Source organism: Stegostoma tigrinum, chromosome 16 (genome assembly GCF_030684315.1).
Source record: "Stegostoma tigrinum isolate sSteTig4 chromosome 16, sSteTig4.hap1, whole genome shotgun sequence".
In the NCBI taxonomy this organism is placed as follows: Eukaryota; Metazoa; Chordata; class Chondrichthyes; order Orectolobiformes; family Stegostomatidae; genus Stegostoma; species Stegostoma tigrinum.
Genome location: NC_081369.1, coordinates 26,546,577 through 26,567,168, shown reverse-complemented (window position 1 = coordinate 26,567,168; position 20,592 = coordinate 26,546,577). Strand labels below are relative to the sequence as shown.

Below are 20,592 nucleotides of genomic sequence, written 5' to 3'. Positions count from 1 at the left end.
TGAAGGACGGAAGGAGCCTGATCTAATCGATACTGTAATTAAAGATCCTGTGAAGCGACCAGAGAGTGAGGAGCACGCAAAGAATTTACAATCCTGTCCCCGTGAGCACTTTATGAAGGAAAATCATTGGGAAAAGCTCCCACTGTCTCCATCGATGTCAATACTGCGCGAACAGCAAGCAGGAGACAGCTCGAAAAGGCCGTCAATAAGATCTGTTTTTTCTTTCATAGAAACAGCATCAAGGAATTATTTCCAAAGGAAAGGGGGCGTTTAGGCGAAAGGCATTTGCCCAATTCCCCCACGTCCCCTGCTCGCACACGGCAGCGAAAATACTTCGATCAATTGGGTCAATATTAAAACGCAGTTTGATTAAGTTGCCAAACATTCTGCACAATCTACTTGTTACTACAACTCTTGGGGAAGAATCTCTTTAATCAAGAGACCAACATTTTAGTCTCAAAATATTCATCCTACATTAGGCTACAACACGCGACTGCCTGGAGATTTTACTTTGGTGCACGACGTTGCCCAGCAGCCTTCGGTTTCGAACGGAGTACGTGGCTAATCGGTAACAAGAGGCTCTGCGCATCAAGTTCGGAACCTGGTAGTTTAAGTTGACAGCATTTGGTCAGAATTACCAAAATACTTCTTTAAAAAAAACGTGTATAACGAATTTCATCTGATGCTGTGGGTTTTTTTTCAAAGTATTTAATCGATTTACCATTGCTGAGCCTAGTCCATGGTCGCTTAGTGGTAAGTCGTCTTTACATAAATCAGGCCACCCTGTCTTTAACCAACGCAGCGCCACTTTTTAAACAGAATCATCCAGTGGAATGACATATTTACGCACTATTGTTTTAACGACTGTAATATTTCAGAAACTACTCAGATCAGTACCTGCCAATAAACCTAGCGAATTAAGCACATCGGTCTTTAGAAAGGGTACTTACCCAGGTTAGAAAATAGGCAAATTGACAGAACTCCAAAATAAAGTTTTTTCAAGAAAGAGAGCAAAAATACACACGCATCAAGGGTGGCTGTTGCAAAACTCATGTATTTGATTAAATGAGTAAGAATTACAGTACCTCAGCTGTTAGTAGGTATTAAATTTTAGTGAAACTGGATTGTTTCTTCCAGCTTTCCAAGAAAGTGCATATATCAGTCACAAGGGTTTTTCATACCTAATACAAAATTATTACACAATAAAACACTATCTCTCGTCGGTCGGTGAAGATGAAGCTTTGTCTTAAGCAACTTACTGGTACAGTATATACATTAATGATTTCCCCTAGACATATGTCATTATGATATATATATATACACACACAAGACATAATCTACATTAGCTCCATATTACTCCCTTCAAAATTGTTCAAAAGATGCATTTACGTAGCAGCAATGTGAAAGTCCAGCACATTTCTTCTTCTATACTAAATATACCTATGGGGCAGAAATCTTTATTGTATTTAAAGGTACAATAACAGGAGTTTCCTTCTATGACCATCGTGCTTATTACTTCACTGAAACTCATCAACATTTAAGATGACGTAAGTGAAAAGCACAGTACAAAGAACCATTTAGAACAGAAATGGTTTAACCTACAAAAAAAAACTTGCAATTTCACTTGGTGTTAAAAACAGTAAAGGGTAAACTGCTTACAGAGCAACAGCATCGACATTCAATTTGAAGTCTGTACTTTACAGTTATTTTGTTAATGGAAGGTATGACTGAACAGTTAACTGATTGTGAATACTGTAGCAGACTACCAAAACTTTACATTATATATACAGATCTTTCTTATTGAGGAATGGTCTTTTGAGGCATTGTACCAATGCCAGTCATGTCAAAACTAGATTACTCACAAATCATAAAATAAGTTAATGCAAGGGCAAAAATCACCTAACAGAATAGATCTGCAAATGCTAGGAAACTTACATGTTTAAAGCACTCTAGTCCATTAGTATATAGGCCAAGATGCTGAAGACCGTAGTTTACATTTGCAACTTGTTTGCAAAGCAAAGTTATCACTAATAAATAAGTTTTTCATACAGCACTAAAAGTTAGGCATTGTACAAAAGGTGTTCTCACAACACTTTGGTCCATTGGCCTGAAAGACGTCCCAGATTATTTCCATTGTTGGAATGTTGACTGTCACTTCAGTTTGATACAATTTCTTTGTTGTCTTCCACCAGGTGGGTGAATTTATGGTTCGTTCCATTTTCAGTGGCTGACATTTTCTCCAGACCAGCTAGAGGTGCACTGGGTTCAGTATTGTGAAGCTTCTCCATGCTTCCTGTTAAACCACTGATTGGCGAGCTGCCACCATTTCCCAGACTAGCAGGGTTTGGAGGAAGTCCACCATTCTGAATCACTGATATCTCATTGGTCTTCATTGCTAAGCCATTAGTTAGTGCTGCTGTGTACTGGTTCCAAAATGAAGAAGGGTCTCCATCGCGAGCCCGAACAGCCAAATCTTTCTGAAGCATTTCTGTGAATTTAATGGGATTTCCACTTAGGAATGCCATAGGACCATCTACTGAAAGACGCCGTCCTCGCCTCGCAGGGGCACTGTTCCACATGTGTGTCCCCATATGAACCTATAATGTCAAAATCAGAAGGATTAAGTTAGATTTACAACTACACATGAATTGGGTACCAATAAAGGCATTTCCAGGTTCAATCTATGGAAGCTGGAAAGAAAAATGTGTGCACTTTGGGCCCTGGTCAGTAACTGGTCTGTATGCAGCTAAGGCTGCTGCATCCAATTTCCTTGTGATAACTCATATTATATCCGACATCACTAACTTTGTGAATAAACATCTTTATTAGACAGGGATAAAATATCTTTAACCTGGCAGTCTTGATTGCTCACCAGAGACAAGCAGTGAAGGTTATTATTCCTCTCATATTACATGGGCAATCCCAAGAGTAATAATTGCCACAGGAATTTGGCACAAGAATGTGGTTATCAATAGCTCCTGAAAGTAAATACTGAACAAAAGCACACTTAATTTTTGAGCATTTTTTTTTCAATCTTTCAAAAATCAATTTTCTGCAAGTGATCAGTTAATCATCAGGATGCAAAATACATCAAATTTATTTACTGTGTGCAAGAAATCATTGTTTCAAAGATCACTTGCACACAATTTAAGCATACTGCAATATTTCAATAAAAATGAATAGCACTTTGATAATTCTGGAATTATGTAGATTTTCACATTTTGTCTCTCTACGATCACCCATTAATTACAATTATATAATTTATTACCTCATTCCCTGACTCTTCCACCGCCCAATCAAAACCTTACCTCTCACAGGAAACAGAATATGACCTCTGGATATCTCTCCCGTCTCTCTATTGTGGAGATTTTTGCAATATGCAGATATCGCTAAACATCAGCAGGCTCTTGGTCAACCCATAAATACATAGGTTTTACTGATAAAACCAACCTGAGCCAGAGGCCAAGTGCTAATTCTGGACAAGCCGGCATCAATCTCAGGATATTAATCCAAACCAAAATTCTACAGTAGGAGATGCCAATGATACTGCTTGTACTTATAAACTTGACAAATGATCACCTTGAAAACAATTTGCCCATGTATTCACACAAATGTTTGAAAAAAGGTACAGTCACTACATAAAGTGCTAAGGTATGCGGGACTCATTTAATGGTTTGGGATTTTTTTGGATCTTTGTGTTGAAACAAACCACAATTGATCCTGGATCATGGACATTTAAATACGCATTGCCAAGCATTTATTATTTTCTCTATTCATGCTCCTCTTTCTTGTAATTCATATAATAGCTAAATATACTTCAGTATTACTAACCCTAATATAGGCTAATAAGAAAATTACTGTTCTGAAGTAAATGTAGGAATATATGCTTCAGATTTCAAAGGCTTTAAAGCAAATGAAGGGGATTCATAGTTATAACTATTGTTTTCGTTAAATATATGTAGAATTGAATTTTGTTTAAGAATGCAAAACTACACGATGTATCGTGCATCAGGTAAAATAGTGTACACAGCTAATTTGTTCTCACCTTCTCATGCATTTAGAGCTGGACAATATCTCTAATTACCGCTCTGTTTCTGTTTAAGTTTGTTTCTAAAAGTTGCTGCATAAGTTTAATATATTTAGGAAGATAACGTCGGAAAATACCTTCAGGTTGCCTTTGGTGGTAAAAGCTCTTCCACATATAGTACAGGCAAATGGTTTTTCTCCAGTATGTGTTCTCTCATGTATCTGCAGAGCGCTGGATGAGGAGAATGTTTTACCACAAGCTGTGCAGTAATGCTGCTTCGGAGTTCTTCTCTGTGGTGCTGGCAGGACAGGTGAGATAGCAGATGCAGACAGTGGCCCTGATGAAATAAGGCTAGCAGGTGGATCTTTACCGTCCTGGGAGCACCCATGCATGAAACCATTGACCTCAGTTTTGATTAAGGATGTCAAACTGTTAGCAGCCACATTTGAAGAGCTCTGATTAGGGCCTACATTAGTGTTGTTGGGTTCAAACAGTTGAGATGGAAGGTCCCGCATCTGATGTGTCAACATATGCTGCTTCAAATTACCCTTAGTGGAAAAGCCACGATTGCATACTGTGCAAATATATGGACGCTCTTTGGTATGGCTTCTGTAATGAATGTCCAAGGCACTCTGACAAGCAAATGCTTTGCCACAGATATCACAAGATGTATTCCTTAACTTGCCCCGATCTCGAGTGGGAAATAGCATGTTTAAAGCATCATCTTTAATTATTCGTTCCGCATTACTGGAAGTCAGGTCTAAGGCACCACCATTGGTGGTTGCTGGAGACACTGAATTAGACAAATCTGATAGTAAAGTTCTATGTTGTCTCTCTTCACAGCTTGGTGATTTTGACCTACGACTATCTGTGTTGCTGTTGGTTGGGGACGGAGCCTGCATGGAAGAGGTAGATTCTGAAATGGCAGGACTTCCAGCACTTTGGCTCTCCATATCCCCGATCATTGAAAAAGAGTCACTAGTCAGTTGGTCTCCATCAGCCGATCCATTCTCACCTGACCTGAGGCTTGCTTGGAGTTGCTCAACAAGACCAGCATTGATCATTTTCATTTGATTCTCAAGAGCTACAATACTGGATATTTCTGATGGCAATGGAGATGGAGATAAACTGCCTTGAGATGCCTCTGCAGATTTGGGTGTATCTGGTACACTACTATCAGGACAATCTTCCATATTCTCATCTGAATACTCATCTATATCATCAAAATTTTTGTCTTCAAATGAAGCTGTGTCAGATTCCATAGATTCAGGATAGTTGTCAGCAACTGGAGTATTTGGAATCTGGCCTCCCATATGCATTCTAATATGCTGCTGCAATACAACAGCATTTGTGAACTTCTTCTGGCAGATCGGACAAGAATGTTGAACTCTCAATGGTGGCATGGCACGATGAACACCGTAATGGGTCTTCAGGTTTCCCTTAGTAGTGAATGCACGACCACACACTTTGCATTTGAAGGGCCTTTCACCAGTATGTGTACGATAATGCATCTTCAGTGCACTATGGCAACTAAGAACACGATGGCAAATGACACACTGGTTCGGGTCCGTCATCTTCCTGTCAATATTTTCTACTAACTGTTGCAACTTTGAAGTTTCTGATGCCTGTAAAGTATCTAAGAGACCTCCAAATGGAAACTTTGACTTAAACTGTTCTGACATAAGTGGTATAAGTGGGCTTGTAAAAGCAGAAGTAGTACTTAGACCTGAATCAGATGCACTTGAACTGACAGGGACAGCCAAGCTGGTGACAGAATTAACAGATTGTATGCTTTCATCTAGTTTACCATTTGAGGTAGGTGAAGCACTCTCTTCCACTTCATCCAAATCATTAGCATTTTTCACAGAGGGTTCTGTTGTACCCAAGTCACTCTTGACTGAGCCAGGAGGGCTACAAGAAGACTGGTTAACTGAAACAGACTGACACTCCTCTGATTTGATAATAGCAGACAAACCTGATATGGTTGATGGGAGTGGTAGACCCACAGATGTGGTCAATGTTGGTAATACAGGCTTACTATCCAGCCAACTTGTTATAGGTTTTTCAGGTGGTATAGACATTCCATACGGAATACCAGTATTTGTTGGAACATTGTCTAAATGTTCTGGAACTGGATAGGGGTTCATATGAATATGGGGATATTTTTCTCTGTGCCTCTGAAAGTGAACCTTCAAATTTCCTTTTGTGGAAAATCTGTTACCGCAAATGTTGCATTTATATGGTCTCTCACCAGTATGGGAGCGCAAATGAATCTGCAAGGCACTGTCACTTCCAAACACTTTAGCACAGAACCTGCACTTATGTTTAAAAAAAGCCTCATCAGAGCTGCTTTTAGTCTCAAATACTACCACATTTGGTGGCTTGCCTTTCCTTTGATTTACCAGAGCTGTCATTGAGCCAAGGTTTCCTGAAGTCGCTTCAATGCTTGAAAGAGGAGTGGAAAACACAGAAGTGGACGTGGAGGTTTGAGGTAGCAGTGAGCTGGACAAACTGGACACAGGACTTAGTAAACTGCTGATTCCAAGAGCTGGTGTGGACACTGTAGATACCGAAGGACTGTTTAACTGAGAACCACTAATGGTATTTGTAGATACACTTTCAGAGGGCTGTATGGTACTAGGCAATGAGGATGTGTTTACTTTTGGAGAACTACTGCCAGGCTGAGCTACGGTGCTTCCAAGGCTGCTCTGAGGTAGATGAAGTTGCTTTCCACCATTGATGCTGGCAGATTGGCTGGCAAGGCTCTGTGCTAGCCCAGCTGCAGCAGCAAGCTGCTGAGATAGATGTGAACTAAGTGTAGTTAATGGATTAACAGCAGTTCCTATAGTACCTTGGGAAGAGTTGACTGGTGGTGGAATATCTGAATTTTGGGAAGCCAATAGGATTATCTGGTGACGGATTTGTTCAATAAGCTGTAACTGATGAATCTGTTGTTGCTGCAAAGCCAGTAGTTGCTCCATAAGTGCTGGAACAGCAACTTTACTGTTTGATGCACTATTAGATCTTGTTTCCTGGGAGAACTGGGCTACGGCCACTTTAGTACTTTGAAGATTTTCAATGATCACATTACTGTTTAACATTGAGAAATTTCCCAGAGCTGTTAGATCACCTATATGAGGTAGAGGTGTTGTGACAGCTGAGGTACCCATTGTGGGATAATTACTGCTTGTATTACTATTGTTATTACTGTTAGAACTGCTAATGTTATTGTTGCTAGTGATGCTGGAAGTGTCCACCTCCATGGATTCTTCCTGGTCAACTTTTTTATGCTCTACAAGGTCATTGCAGTCTGCTTGACGTATATTATTAATTTTGTCATTTGCTTCTTCAACAGGATTTTCAGGAGATCTTGGAGAGGAGGCTTCTGAAGGAGCTGTTGAATTCTCATTTACAATCAGAACCAGTTGTTTCTTAGTGCAATTTTTCTTGTGATGGAGGAAATCAGGCAGTTCAAAGAACTCAGCACAACATCGGCCACAGACATGCGCATCCCCATTTTTAATGATTTGTTCTTCATGTCCTTCTCCTGGAGTTCCTAGAAAATCAAAGGAACATGAGATTAGTCAACACGCAGACAGTGGATCCCTCACCAAATGAATTACACGAACAGAATAAGCAAGGTGGAAAAAAAATCAATGTTTGAACATCATAGTTATTAATTAGAATGAAAATCTGCAAAGCTTGCAACTGGATTCCATCATTCAGTAAATCTCAGTGAATCAAGTCGCTCAGACAATCCATCAAAATATAAATTTCTTCAAATTAAATACATTGGATCTTAATGAAATTCCATAGAAAATATTGATTTCCAATATTTCATACATTTCATCTCCTTGTCCACTGGGTGCAAATCAAACATTTGAGGACTTGTTAGACTCTCGAATAACTGTCAACTTCTTTCATTTCTAGCTGAACAAGAGAGGTTTTTGACAGGTCACTCCCTGCCACAAAACAATTTGTAAATCATTCAGATTCCAATCACTATATGACAGGAGAAACAAAGACTGTGTCACCTGCCTGCAGCGAACTGATATTGAGGTGTAATATCTAAATGTTCCATGGATTCTATACATACTCTAAAATTATACCAGCAGATGGCTAAGTCCAAAATAATGCAGAAAATATGTTCAAAATTGTATTTTGAATGCGTATTAAAATATGCCTGCAATTAGACCCTTAAAAATGAATACAAAAAGCTAGTTTGAATGTTTTAAATAACACCTTTTGAAGCATTTTATCATATTTCCAGGATTGATTTTTGACAACCAATTTGCAGGACCTCTGAAATTTCAAAATTGCTACTCCATTATTTAACTTTCCTAGTTGTTGTGGAGTGTGGCAGCATACGGTGAAGAATTTTTGGAAGGTTAGCAGACCTTATTTCTGGATTTACTTTGGTAGCTGAACACATTTGGTGAACATACTGGGTACCAATTTAAAAATCTACAGGATTTACATTGTTCTGGACCTCTGACCTTTCAAATCCAACAATACAGGTGTAGAGAAGGGACACCGGCATTGCAACTAATTCACCACACTCCTGCCCTTTACTGTTTGGTGACATGAAAACAGATCAAAGACTGCATCCATGTTTCTCACAGAATAATAGTAAAACTGGTACAACATTCATACTTGAGAAATGGTTCCCATATTGGGATGCGAAGTGAGAATTTCTCGACTTACTCCAAAGCAATCTATATTGTAAGTTAATTTCTGTGCTATAAAAAGCATTTAACTGCATATGTGTTAAGATAAAATTAGAATTTTTTGTTAATAGGTTATAAACGATTTTTTTTCTTTGAGGGTATTTACTCACAGAGAGTTTAGTGTAATAAAACAACTTTTTACAATTTAATGAGAAGAAAAGCAAGTACTTGCATTTATATATTTCCTGTTGTGAACTCAGGATAACGCAAAATGCTTTAGAGCAAATGAAGTGCTTTGGAAACATAATTATTTTTGTGATATTTTGATACTACAAAACTCTTTTAAAGTAGATTTCAGTAAGCATTCAAAAAAAGTAAATTAATAACATTTCCAGGGTAACTTGCTAAATATTTTTAAAAGCATGAAACAAATTAGAACTACATATCATTAAGTAAATGCTAAACTGAAATCAAGAAACCTACCTATTGAAATAGTTCAGTGTAATACTGATGAACCAACCACAAGTTGCTCACTTCTTTAGTTACATGTCTGGAAGGTACAACAGGAAAACATGTGGAAAACACCCTCCAATCCTCAACAATATTGTACTCAAGATGATGAGAGATGTAGAATGGTACAGTTTACAACTGATTTGGATGCTGTACACTCAGACATAAAGTAAATCTCATTTTTCTTCACAGTGAATGATAAGTACCCCTGAGTGCTAGGTAAAACAAAATTTCCCATATTTAAAAGGATTACTTTGTGATTTGACAGGTCCAGCTGAGAAGAAATCGTCCTCCATTGTGTTTGAACATCCCAAACATAGGAAAAAAACCTTAGTGTATTAATATGAGATTTATATTGTCCAATGTCAATGATCTTTACCACTACAACACTATGTAGACGAGAGGTTCCTGGCCGCGAAGTCATGGCTATGAAAAATAGTGACAAAAAAAAAATCCAATCTACTTTGATGGCAAGACATTAGTTCTGTGAATATTGAACGGATTGCCACCCCCCCCCCCCCCCTCCACACACCCGCCGATTGATAAAGTTTCTGGTCCCCAAACACTTAAGAATTTACTGAGCTGCATAAAATATATATATACACACACATACATATAAACACAAACAAAGACACATAATGCTTAAACACAGCATAAAGAAAAATACATTTTCAATTATATGCAATTTCAAACCATTATTTTTTTCGCATTGTGTCAATATAATAATCTATGTGCTTCAAAATGTTTTAAAGAAGAAATCTGTTAGAAAATGTTCTACATGATATAGACTGTACCTAAATGTTCAGAACATATAAATTAAGGATATGTAAAATGAATGTCCTTAAAGATGACTGCTGAAGCAAAGATAATAGAAAATGTTGTTCTATGCAGTGACTGACCTAATCTTGAGTATTAAATTGCTCAAACTGGTTCAAAAGAAGCTTTGCAGGTTAATGGGCTATACAGTACCTCACAGGGTCAGATTCTGGAATGATTTTTCACAAAACAAAATGTAGGCTGTGTAGTTGGGAATACTTTTTTGATTACTTTGTTAATTTGAAACATTTAATGCAAAATCTGATTTATAGATAACCAAATTGTCCCCATGCAGACCTTTCACTGAAAGATCTTTTTACTTCCTTTTTCATTCGCACTGTTACTTGCATTTCTAGTCACACTGGGGATTAATTTGCAAATCAAACAAAAAATTTCAGCCCTCTAACCTACTTCATCCTTTTCAAGGACAGGATGGATCCCTATTGTTTGCTCAGCATGAGGACAGCAACTTCTGTCTCACAATGGTGTGTGGTCATCAGGGAAGGCCCAGAAAGCTGATCTTGTTTAATTCAGGGATTATCTCTCTGCATGTTTCCCTTTACTACAGAATTAGATAATAGAAAGTTGCCATGACATCAGAATCCAAGTCCATAGCAAAGCAAAGGGACAATTAATTCCAGATATTGGGGAGATCATCTGAAATAATGTGGTTCAATTGCCACACTGCTCAAGTGTTCCTGGGCTACATTCAGAACAATGGTCGCTAATGTCATCTCCTGCCGTACATTCAGTTTAATACCTACAAAGTTGTAATTCTGTGACCTGCTGAGCTCTACTTTTAAATGAAGTTTTAGAAGTTATTTGCATATTGCTGTGCACAGTCAGATCCAAAATGACTATAATTCTATGCATTCCATGTACATTTTGTTTGCCACAGATAATAAAAAAAAATCCAAGATTATTCCTCTCTGATATTTCTGCAACCAAATTATTAAACATGTTAAGTTAATTATTATTCATGTCAAGTTTAAAAAAGGAGCTTGGAAGCTGAAGTCTGTAGGAAAGAAATCAAAATGTGATGACTCCAAGGAACATGAAAGTAGCAAGTGAATGATTTATCTGGCATCTGGCTCATTTTTGAAGTTTTTAAACACACAGAGCCATCTGCGCTTAAGGAAATGACATTTGAGATATGATGGATTTTTCTAAATTACTGGTTCATCTGTTGAATAAATTAAACACGGATGTTCATGCTATAGTTTGCCCAATAAATATTTGTGAAGTAATGACAAATTTTTCAAACACATTTATTTGGAACACACACACACACACACACAGACACAGACACAGACACACAGACACACACACACACAGACAAACACAAAGTTTCCTTTTTCACAGATAATTACGACAAAGCCTGAAGGTTTAGCAAATGATTCTAATTTACTGACAAACTTAAAAAGTTGTGCCCTTTTGCTGACATGTTAATAAGGCTCCCCATGTACAGCAAAATATTTTTCAACTTGATCACATTTATCAAAACACAAAGGCTCTCTAGAAACTCATTTTGCTTGGTCAGCTGTACTTAAACAAATAATTACCAATACAAACTAAATAACTACTGTGGGAAATCACAAGACCCAATTCATCAGTTTTGTAACTCAGCAGGAAAGAAGTCTGAAGCACAGGCCCACAAGCTTGTTGTGGTTTGACTATATTAAGTCAGAATACTATTCAATATTGGAATGTGAGGTTTCCATTAAAATTTATCTAACTGCATCTTTTAGCAAGGCATTCATAAGTAAAATAAAACTCAATGACTCATACCTGCTACTAAATTCATAATGTCAGAACACTGTTTACTATACTATTCAACATGATAAAGCCTCTCATTATTTTACTTACGGGTTTTGAATTTTTATACTTTGGAGAAAAATAGAACTCCAATAGAATTACAATTTTCAATTTAAATTTATCTGTCTAAAATCTTGAGAAAATGTGGCATAGTGAACTTTAAATAGTTCTTCTTTCACTATCGATGCCAATCAAAGATAAATTTTTGTCTTTGTCCCTCAAGAATTGTTCTGCTGTGTGATAAATGTTTAATAAATATTTATTTATTTTGGATGGTTGGAATATTTAGTACTTTATACAAGTCAAGAATAATGACCTTTAAAGAAATAAAAATTTCACAATTTATATTGACAATACACCACTATGGGCTCTATAAAGGACATGGAATCAAGCTATTTTTCATGCCACTGGTTAAGAAATATCTGTTTATATGACGACCTGAATTATAAAATTTGGTAAGAAATAATTAAACAACAGTTGATAGTAATACACATTCGAAGTCAAGACCTATCGTAATGAAAAGCAAACAGATAATTTAAAAAGATGGTACATCTAGTTACTCCTTTCTGGTATCACTTCCAACAAATCAGTGACTTCTCTTTCTGTAAACTGAAAAAAATTCGCCAAACTGACAGTATTCAATCATCTCTTTGAAACTACACTTTCAAAGTGTGCCAAACTGTTGTGATGTGCCGATTGATGAGCGAAGTTCATTTATAAAATAATACCGACATTCAGCTGAGAATCTGGGTGCATCAGAATGAACACTAGATGGGGTACCAGTTGCAACAGCTGAGAGAAAATAAACTTCTGCACTACTGTCCTACTCACACGTAAAGCATTTTAGCTTTAGGCTACATACAAGCTTTGGCTGCATAAACATTGGCACTGTGACAAGAAACTGAATCCCTGTTGTAGGTAAGGTAAAACTGTGCCGTGGGAACCACCCGTCAATCACCTCATCAGGGGTCTGGCATTTAAGGGGAAAGGGGAAAAGTGTTAGTGGTTCTTCTAGTACTGATAAGGTTAAAGCTGAAATAAACTACTGATATCCTGCTAGGCTGGCTGTGGGGCTGACTTCTGAGGTCAATTTGAAGGTACTGAAGTACATCTTGTGTTGTGAACTCTTGTCACCTTCAGATGGAAGGAGGCAGGCAAAGGTTAAAACAGCATAACAGTAAAGTACTTTGTAGCTCCTAACATCAAGAATCACACAGGACAGCAATTTACTACATTGCCAGGGCAAGAACAGAAAATGCCAAAAGTACCTTTACAACAAAGGGATAGTCACATCATTTACCCAGCTCTTCATGTTTCTCACTAAGCTGTTTATCCAAGAATGCATAGAATATCCACTGGGCTCACCACTGTGCAGCGATAAACAGGGCATTCCAACCAGAAATAATGCCAAGAACACACATTGCCAACTGAAAAATTATAGAAAATAAAACCCAACCAATCTCATTATAAATATTTTCATTAATTTTTAATTTTATCTTGTTACTAAGAACAAAGCACTCTTTTATTGCAAACTCACCGAGTTGCCACATGACTGTGTGAAAAACGCATATCAATATTCATGTATAATAGCTTACTGCATAACACAAACAACACAAGGTCAGTCCACACAAGAAATATGTACAAAAAAATCCTTGACAAAACTTTTTTGCATCCATGAGGCTTTTGTGTAGTTTATATTATAAGAGAGCAAGCAAGGAATAGTAGACTAAATCATTTTGGTTTAATCCAGAGTTGATCAATAAAGTTCAAATAAAACATAAATATCAATCATTCACGTAACTTGCTGAAACAATATTCATAAATCTGCTTTTTATGAAGATGGACTTCTTTATTGAAAACACACTTGAACCAAATTATTGTTGCTTGTGTAACTCTTGGGAGTGAAATTCTGATAAACTCGCCTTCTGTTGTGCAACTCTAATGTGAAGTAAGCTATTGAGCTACTTTGGTCCCAGACCCAACAATAAATGATTCTAGTGTGTAACCTTTTCTGATTTAATGGCTGAGGTACCATAAATAAATAAAACAATTAAACTAACTTTTTCTCTAGTAAAGCATCTTATTTTCAATTTACAATCAGTATTTGCTCGAATGATTTTGATCTGCTTTTAGCAATAAAGGAATCAACAAAATAATCTGAGTTGCTGCAATGGACCACACCACATTTGCAAATGTTTTACAAACAATCCTAAAGCTAAATTATCCATAAAACTTCTTAACGTTTGACATCAATAAATTACAGCACTTACCACTTCAAAAGAATCTGAAATGCACATTAAGTTCCAAAACACACTAATGCAAGATCTCAAACTATATTTTGCTTACACCTGTAAAAATGTACGAATCGACTGGAGCAAGTCTGTCTTTAACACAATCTACATTCCACAAGCCCAAAAACTCTGAATGGCTTTGCAGCATCTCAACAATAAGTTTAAAAAGGGTACATAAAACCTTCGCTAACTCCTCAATTAATGACAAACTGCAATGTTCTACGAATTTGAAAGACGGGCTGGGGGTATATTTAAAGCCTCTGCAATGCTAACTGGCTTTAAGCAATGATAATTTGGTGGAAAAGTGAAGATACATACCTATGTTCGAGTAGTTTTGTTGTGATAGCAGTGTTTAATGAATAACCCTGGTTGAGTGCTGTTTGGCTGGTTTAATAGTAAATCTCTGGCTGATCCAGGAGACTGAGTGCGCTGTGTGCTCTTTCACAGATCAGGATGAGTCACACACATCCGAACTAGCACGTCAGCTCCTGCAAATTCCCTAATAGTGCAATTTGTTGCTTTTTGTAACAGGGTGAGCGATCGTGGAGTTTGCATAGCGGACGTGAGTGATCGTCCAAAAAATCGTTCTAAAGTATCTGGAAACCAAGTCAAAGGTGCTTCCTAACCCCGGGGCTACGAAATACAACCAGTCTCCTCCGAAACGTCGTGAATGGCAAAAGCGAACAAAATCATTTTCTACTTATCTGATTTTTTACTGCCCGGCCTTTTCTCTCTAGTGAAAAACCAGATAATAAACATTTAGCAACTCAACTACGTACAAAAAAAACACAGTAAGTTAATTCTTGAACTTTACATTTCTACAAGAATTATCTTTTAAAAATGAACAAGGAAACGAGGCTTTCAGTAACTGCGTCAAATAACTATTTTCAAGATCGTCGGGACCTCACGAAGGATCGTACTGAGATTCTGCACTTAAGAAAACACACAGCGCTGGGGCTTTGAAACCAAATGTTGACAGGCTAAGCACTAATGTGTACAACTTTCTCGCACAGGCCACGACGTTTCTGTGAAAAAAAATGCAGTAAACTACTCGCTGCTCTGTTAAACAGCAAATAAACAACGGGGTCACGTCCGCGGAAATCTTTCAAAATGTTAATTGCCTGAAGCTTACAGCAAACGCTCCTTTTTTTTGTTCTCTCTCCTTTTTTTCTAACCACTTTCTGCTGGGGTGCCTGCACTTTCCAATCCATAAAGTCACGCAGATTCTGTTGTGGCTCTGCCTCGCTTACCCACAGCAACCGAGGTGAACTTTTCTTTTCTCCCCTACAACAAGGTGTTCGGCTCCCAGTGACTGAAGTCATGTTGGGACACACACAGCGCTGCCATCATTACAGTCAAGTTATTTTTAAACCTAGCCTACGGTTGCGGGCTCCTTTCCATCAAAACATTCAGCGTTATTTCAGCTGAATACTGCCTTTTAAATCCACCAGCGAGCCTAGAGGGTGACTTTGGAAGACGTGATACTTCGATTCCACATGTGCTGCTCTGGACCAACTTGACTGCACGCTCTCGCAAAAGGTACGAAATTAAACTTTCCTCTTTTTTTTGTTGAAGGGTGTGAGATTGAAAAGAGAAAATAAAACGTAACGGAAGGCACCGTCACCCTAAGTGTGGATTTGTTGTGCATCCCCGCTCATCTTATTGCCCAGCAGTATGGTTGAGAGCACATCGGGACTTCTGTACAATTAGGAGTGCAGCCTCCAAACAAGAGGCAACGTGTTAATTGCTAAATCGTGTTAATTTCAAGGTTTCCAACTCCAGAAATCTCCCCCTCTCAAACTTTGGACAATTTCACTCCCAATCAGACTCACCGTTCTCTGCGGATAATGCTATATCCTGGTCCGACTTGATGTGTTGCGGTTTCGCCTGCTTCCGACGCGACATGGTGGTTGATACATCAGCAAGCGAATAAAAAATTACAAATTCTGGAGTTGCAAAATTACGGAAATTGACCCTGCCGCCTTCAGTGCGCATGTGTGGGGTATAATTATGATTATCAATAATGCATTGCGATTAATCATCCGCTTCTTGAAAGCCGATTGGCACGTTTCCAGGCGCGGCTTAAAGACTATTCAAATTACTCGACTAAATCAATTAGCTTGTGATTTGCTGGCGCGCTCTGGCTCCGGGTCCTGTTCTCCGGGCTCTCACCCAATCCATGGCTCCGTGTGAGTGTGTGAGCGCGGGGCCCCAGCTCCTGGATACTGCACACCATAGCAACCCCAGGCCGGCCAGGCTGCCTTTTACACGCGCCTGGTTGCTAGGGCTAGTTTGAAACTGCAGCAGTGGTCTCCGTTTTCTTTATTTAAAATGGCAGTCATGTTCAAATGCATTTAGTGCCCATCGCTTCCCACTCACTCGCTTCCCCATTTCTATCGTTGCGTTTAAAATGTAAAGGGGGAGGAGGGTGGATGCTTTTGTTTCCGTTCTCTCTCTCTCTCTCAAATTGCAATTGACAAGTCTCAGTTACCGAGCTGGTTTGTTACTTTCCATTAAGTGTGACTTGAGAGAGAGAGAGAGTCGGCAGCATCAGGACTCAATCGCTGCTCGCACTGCCAAAGCGAGCGAGACATGTGCGCGTCTGCGGAAGGATGTGGCGTTTGTTTTGTTATTTCACAACATACCGTGAATCAAAGGTTCCGAGCCAGATTCAGAGACAGGCGAACTGGCACGGGCTGTACACTACTAGGGGATCGTGCACGGGGTCTCGCCTGATACCGCGTTTGTCATGTGCTTTAGTTGGCTTTTAATATGCTGATCGGTATTTTCTCCCCTCCTTTTGTGCGAAACTTTAGTATTCAAAGTTTCTCATGCAGGGTCAAAAAATAAATTCATTTTTTTGTAACTTCTACGGAAACTTCGAAGTTAATTCTGAGAAGCTTGCTCCTGCCCGAAGTTCCGCCTGTACACCGGGGCCACTATGTCCTGCGCTTTCAGCATTGGCTATTTGCAGCCGGTGACGATCGCCACAAGATGCGCCAGTTATTGGCAATCCCAGCTGTCAGTCAGGGGTCGCTTAACTAATCGTTGGTTAGCTTGAGCTTTCAGTCCTGCACCCGCGATTACTATCAATTCTGTTATGTTTGCAGTGGAGACGGCGTCGCCATGGCTAAAACTTACTGGCTGTGGGAGTTCAGCTGCTGACGATCACTTATTTTAAAAAACGAAACGTCTCTTCTACCTGTAACTATAACGGACTTGAGGGCAGAGGGTTGGGGGTCGGATTGACAAACATGGTGTACGACTGGAATATCAAACACAAAGTGTGCGATCGTATGAACGAATTGATACATTAACAACTGAAGATGTGTTAGACTGCAACAAAGTAAATTATTGATTAGTGTGAGACATATCAATGGGCCTTTTGGAATTTCTTACACAGTAATTTATACCCAATTAGCGCTTTGGATGCGTTGTCCGTGGAATATTCCTATGACAGAGATCAATATTGTTGTAATAACGCTGACAGATCACAACCATATGATCACATTTCACCTTGCATCTGCCGTTTGTTTAAAATAAGTTCTGTAGTAACAAAAGGCATCGAATCAACTTGGCAACATACGCCTTCAGATCTCCGATATTCTGGTTATTGTTCTTCCACTTTGAGTATTTGATGAAATGCGCAAATTAACAAGGATATTGGGAGATCACCGTTAACAGAGTCAACAACATTCAATAGTCCGCGAACTTTTAACAGCTCTCGCCCCTATGTTGATGTATCGTTTTCAACTCGAAATAGACTGTTAATAGTATTTTTAAAGAAAAAATCCAAATGCAGTTTGTTAAGATTTAAATTTGATTAACTAAACAAATTACTAAAATGTATATAACCCCTAAAACCCTGAGATTGTAGCAAGAATACGATTTGAAACGAAACTATTTTTCTCGTATTGAATCTTCATTGATTACCGAAATAAATTGTTTGACGGTGGATAAATCTTGCTTAATAACATATCGCTTCAAGAGAGAAAATGCCGATAAAATAAGAACAGGATAGATCCTTCGCGATTTTAAAGAAAAGATCATTTTGAATAATTAATTACGTTTCTTAACTTGTTTAAAATAACGTCATTTTTTAAACAAATGTTTCAATCGCGGTTATTTCTTCCTTAATAAGACAATTTTTCTGTAACGTTTTCGGAGTTCATTTTAGTGGAAAGACAAACGAAGCTATCATTTGGGGATGATTTTGAGGAATGAAGATAATAATGTGGTTAGGTGCTTCTTGAGTTGCTATTATTTTTCACGGAATATTTAACTAGGCACTTGGGCAGTGATGGATACACAAGAGTTCCTGCTTCCATTTTTAAGCGCATCATCCTCCAAGCCATGCGATAAAATATTTGTTTAATATTTCTCCATACGCTTTAAAATTAGATACGTTAATAAACCATATCAATATTTATATATTCCAGGACAAACTTGCACTATAGTGTGACTTGTAATAGACCCGTGATAAACTACTGATTCCAATATTTTAAGGCTCCCGAGTTAGCAAAATCAATTCCGGGTTAATTGATCTAAATGTGTGGATGCGACTAGAAACAGATTATGTATGATCTGCAGCCCACTCATGTGAAAGGCGACCTAAATTAGATTCTTCCAGGCTAGAATATTAAAGCATTCGAGTGAAATTCACAGTATTCACTGAAATTTATGAAGTTGCACGAAAACGTACTTCTAATATATATGTTTTTAAAATACCAGATTACAGATTTGTCCCTAAAGGTAGTTTATTCAAATCGACTTTTTGTATGTTGTAACCTTAGTCTAGAAAGAAAATATTTTTGTTTTGCCTTGAAGTTTTGCTGACTTTCACAATCATAATAGCGAACAAACGAGATTACCCTGAGAGTTTTTAGCACTGCAGTAAACCTCAAACTTGCAGTTTGAGCTGTTCTTTAAGGACATCCGCGTATTTCGAAGGGTTTCGAGAATTGCTAAGTAACAATCAATACAGTAGCGTTCTCCTGTAAAAGAAAACACATGCAAGTTATTTAAGACCAGGCTGATATTTTCTACACTGATGTCAGTGATGAAAGAAAAGACCTGGGACTGTTCTAGGTCTGATCGATGACCATCTCTCTGATTTCTGAGGCTTTAAGAGCCATGGTGTCCAGTGTGGTCTGACGGGGGCACTACAACGTGAAGTATCAGCCATCACCTCCAAATACTGATTTATTTACTAATAATCGATACAAGGAGGGAAACGCAATTGAATCACCCTCGATTATTGCTGACATAGTATAATTGATCATTGTCCATGAACAGAGGTTCTCACCACATAATTGAATCATCAGCAATATGGGTCAGCCAAGGGCGCCAACTTAATGCAGGAACAGCCGAAAAATGATGCTAGCTTCTCAGAATGTCCAGAGGGTCTAAGGGGCGAATCCAGCGAAAACTGCTAACCTTCTAACTAGATGAGGTGAAACATTTTAACTCGATTTGTTTCTTAACAGATCTGATAGCTTTTGTTTGACCTGTTTGTCAGCAAACCACTGGTGCTGTCCTTTTAACACTTATTGATAGACATTCTTTAAGATGATTAACTACAGATTTACAGTTGACAGGCCACCTGTGGAAGAGATAAACGCATTCACCTTTATGGGAGCCTTTCGTTATATTTTAGATGACAGCTTGTCAGCATTCACTCATACATATATTAACTGCATACGGACCCCAAAAACGCAAGTAATCCACACACTTGATAATTTTTTTGTCACTGAGCATCCAAAGTCTTTGCTGCATTTGGACAATTTAGCTTTTCGGTTATATATATATATGTTTCATCGTTTCTTTGTGTGGAAATGACAGCGAAATCGTACACATGAAATAGTAATCAGAGGTCAGAGCGTTTCAAACGTTTTATTTGTTGCAATCTTGAGGACAAGATGTTTATCTACAGCCACCAGACACACATCCAGGACAGGGGACTTTAATTCTGTCTGAGACAGGCTGTTATTGTTATTGATAGTTAGCATCAACGTCCAGGGTGAGAAATGGAGCTGCTGCAGGGAACTTCATGCAAGACATGGTATTGATCTACTGGTTCTCTTACCTCCCTGAAGCGAGATGGAAAGAACAGGACAAACTTGCCATCTCACGCGTTTTATTCAGTTTCTATACCAACTGGTATCAGTTTGGGAACATATTGACAATGACAGAAGGCGATTGCTGGCTATTCAGCACCTCTATAAACCAGGCTGAGGCAGGGGGAAATCATATCGTCTATAAAGACAAATGGCACATTAAAGTGCAGTAGGATTGCCGACGAACACATTCCCTTGTCAGTGAAGACCCACGCAGGGGGAATAAAGAATGAATCAGGCACCACATACCAAACTCCGCTGCTCTCGAATCCCCAGCCGAATCTGCCTCTAAACTATAAACATTGTTTGATTGGCTTACTTGAACTTAAATTCAACTACAAAGATAAGTG

General features: G+C 38.4%; 1 protein-coding gene and 1 long non-coding RNA gene across 7 annotated transcripts in view; one reads left to right on the top strand and one right to left on the bottom strand.

Annotated features, from left to right (window-relative positions):
• Window positions 1-1,023: 1,023 nt before the first annotated feature.
• On the bottom strand, window positions 1,024-19,571 carry sall1a (spalt-like transcription factor 1a). Of its 3 annotated transcripts, XM_048546484.2 has the most exons (4): window positions 19,432-19,571; window positions 18,998-19,120; window positions 4,165-7,583; window positions 1,024-2,597 (listed from the first exon to the last, which is right to left on the bottom strand). In XM_048546484.2, the coding sequence occupies exons 1-4, from the start codon at window positions 19,445-19,447 to the stop codon at window positions 2,157-2,159; spliced, it is 3,999 nt and encodes a 1,332-aa protein (XP_048402441.1). In that variant the 5' UTR covers window positions 19,448-19,571; the 3' UTR covers window positions 1,024-2,156. The 3 variants fall into 3 exon arrangements, with proteins under 3 accessions (XP_048402441.1, XP_048402442.1, XP_048402440.1); XM_048546485.2 differs by lacking the exon at window positions 18,998-19,120 and having other exon boundaries at window positions 19,432-19,570; XM_048546483.2 differs by lacking the exons at window positions 18,998-19,120; window positions 19,432-19,571 and adding an exon at window positions 15,959-16,674.
• The window catches only part of LOC125459722 (uncharacterized), a 206,883-nt gene continuing 200,759 nt past the window's right edge, over window positions 14,469-20,592 (top strand). For all 4 annotated transcript variants that reach the window (XR_009446791.1, XR_007249092.2, XR_007249093.2 and 1 more), the window contains exon 1: window positions 14,469-15,665. This is a non-coding gene — a long non-coding RNA (uncharacterized LOC125459722). The remainder of the gene's footprint in view (window positions 15,666-20,592) is intronic.

Excerpts from the sequence above, each read along its gene's own strand:
- sall1a (XM_048546483.2), bottom strand. The coding sequence starts at position 16,121 with ATGCGCACTGAAGGCGGCAGGGTCAATTTCCGTAATTTTGCAACTCCA. Across the intron at positions 7,584-15,958 it reads AGCATTATCCGCAGAGAACG|GAACTCCAGGAGAAGGACAT; the intron begins GTGAGTCTGATT and ends TTGATTTTCTAG. Across the intron at positions 2,598-4,164 it reads CCACCAAAGGCAACCTGAAG|GTTCATATGGGGACACACAT; the intron begins GTATTTTCCGAC and ends TTGACATTATAG.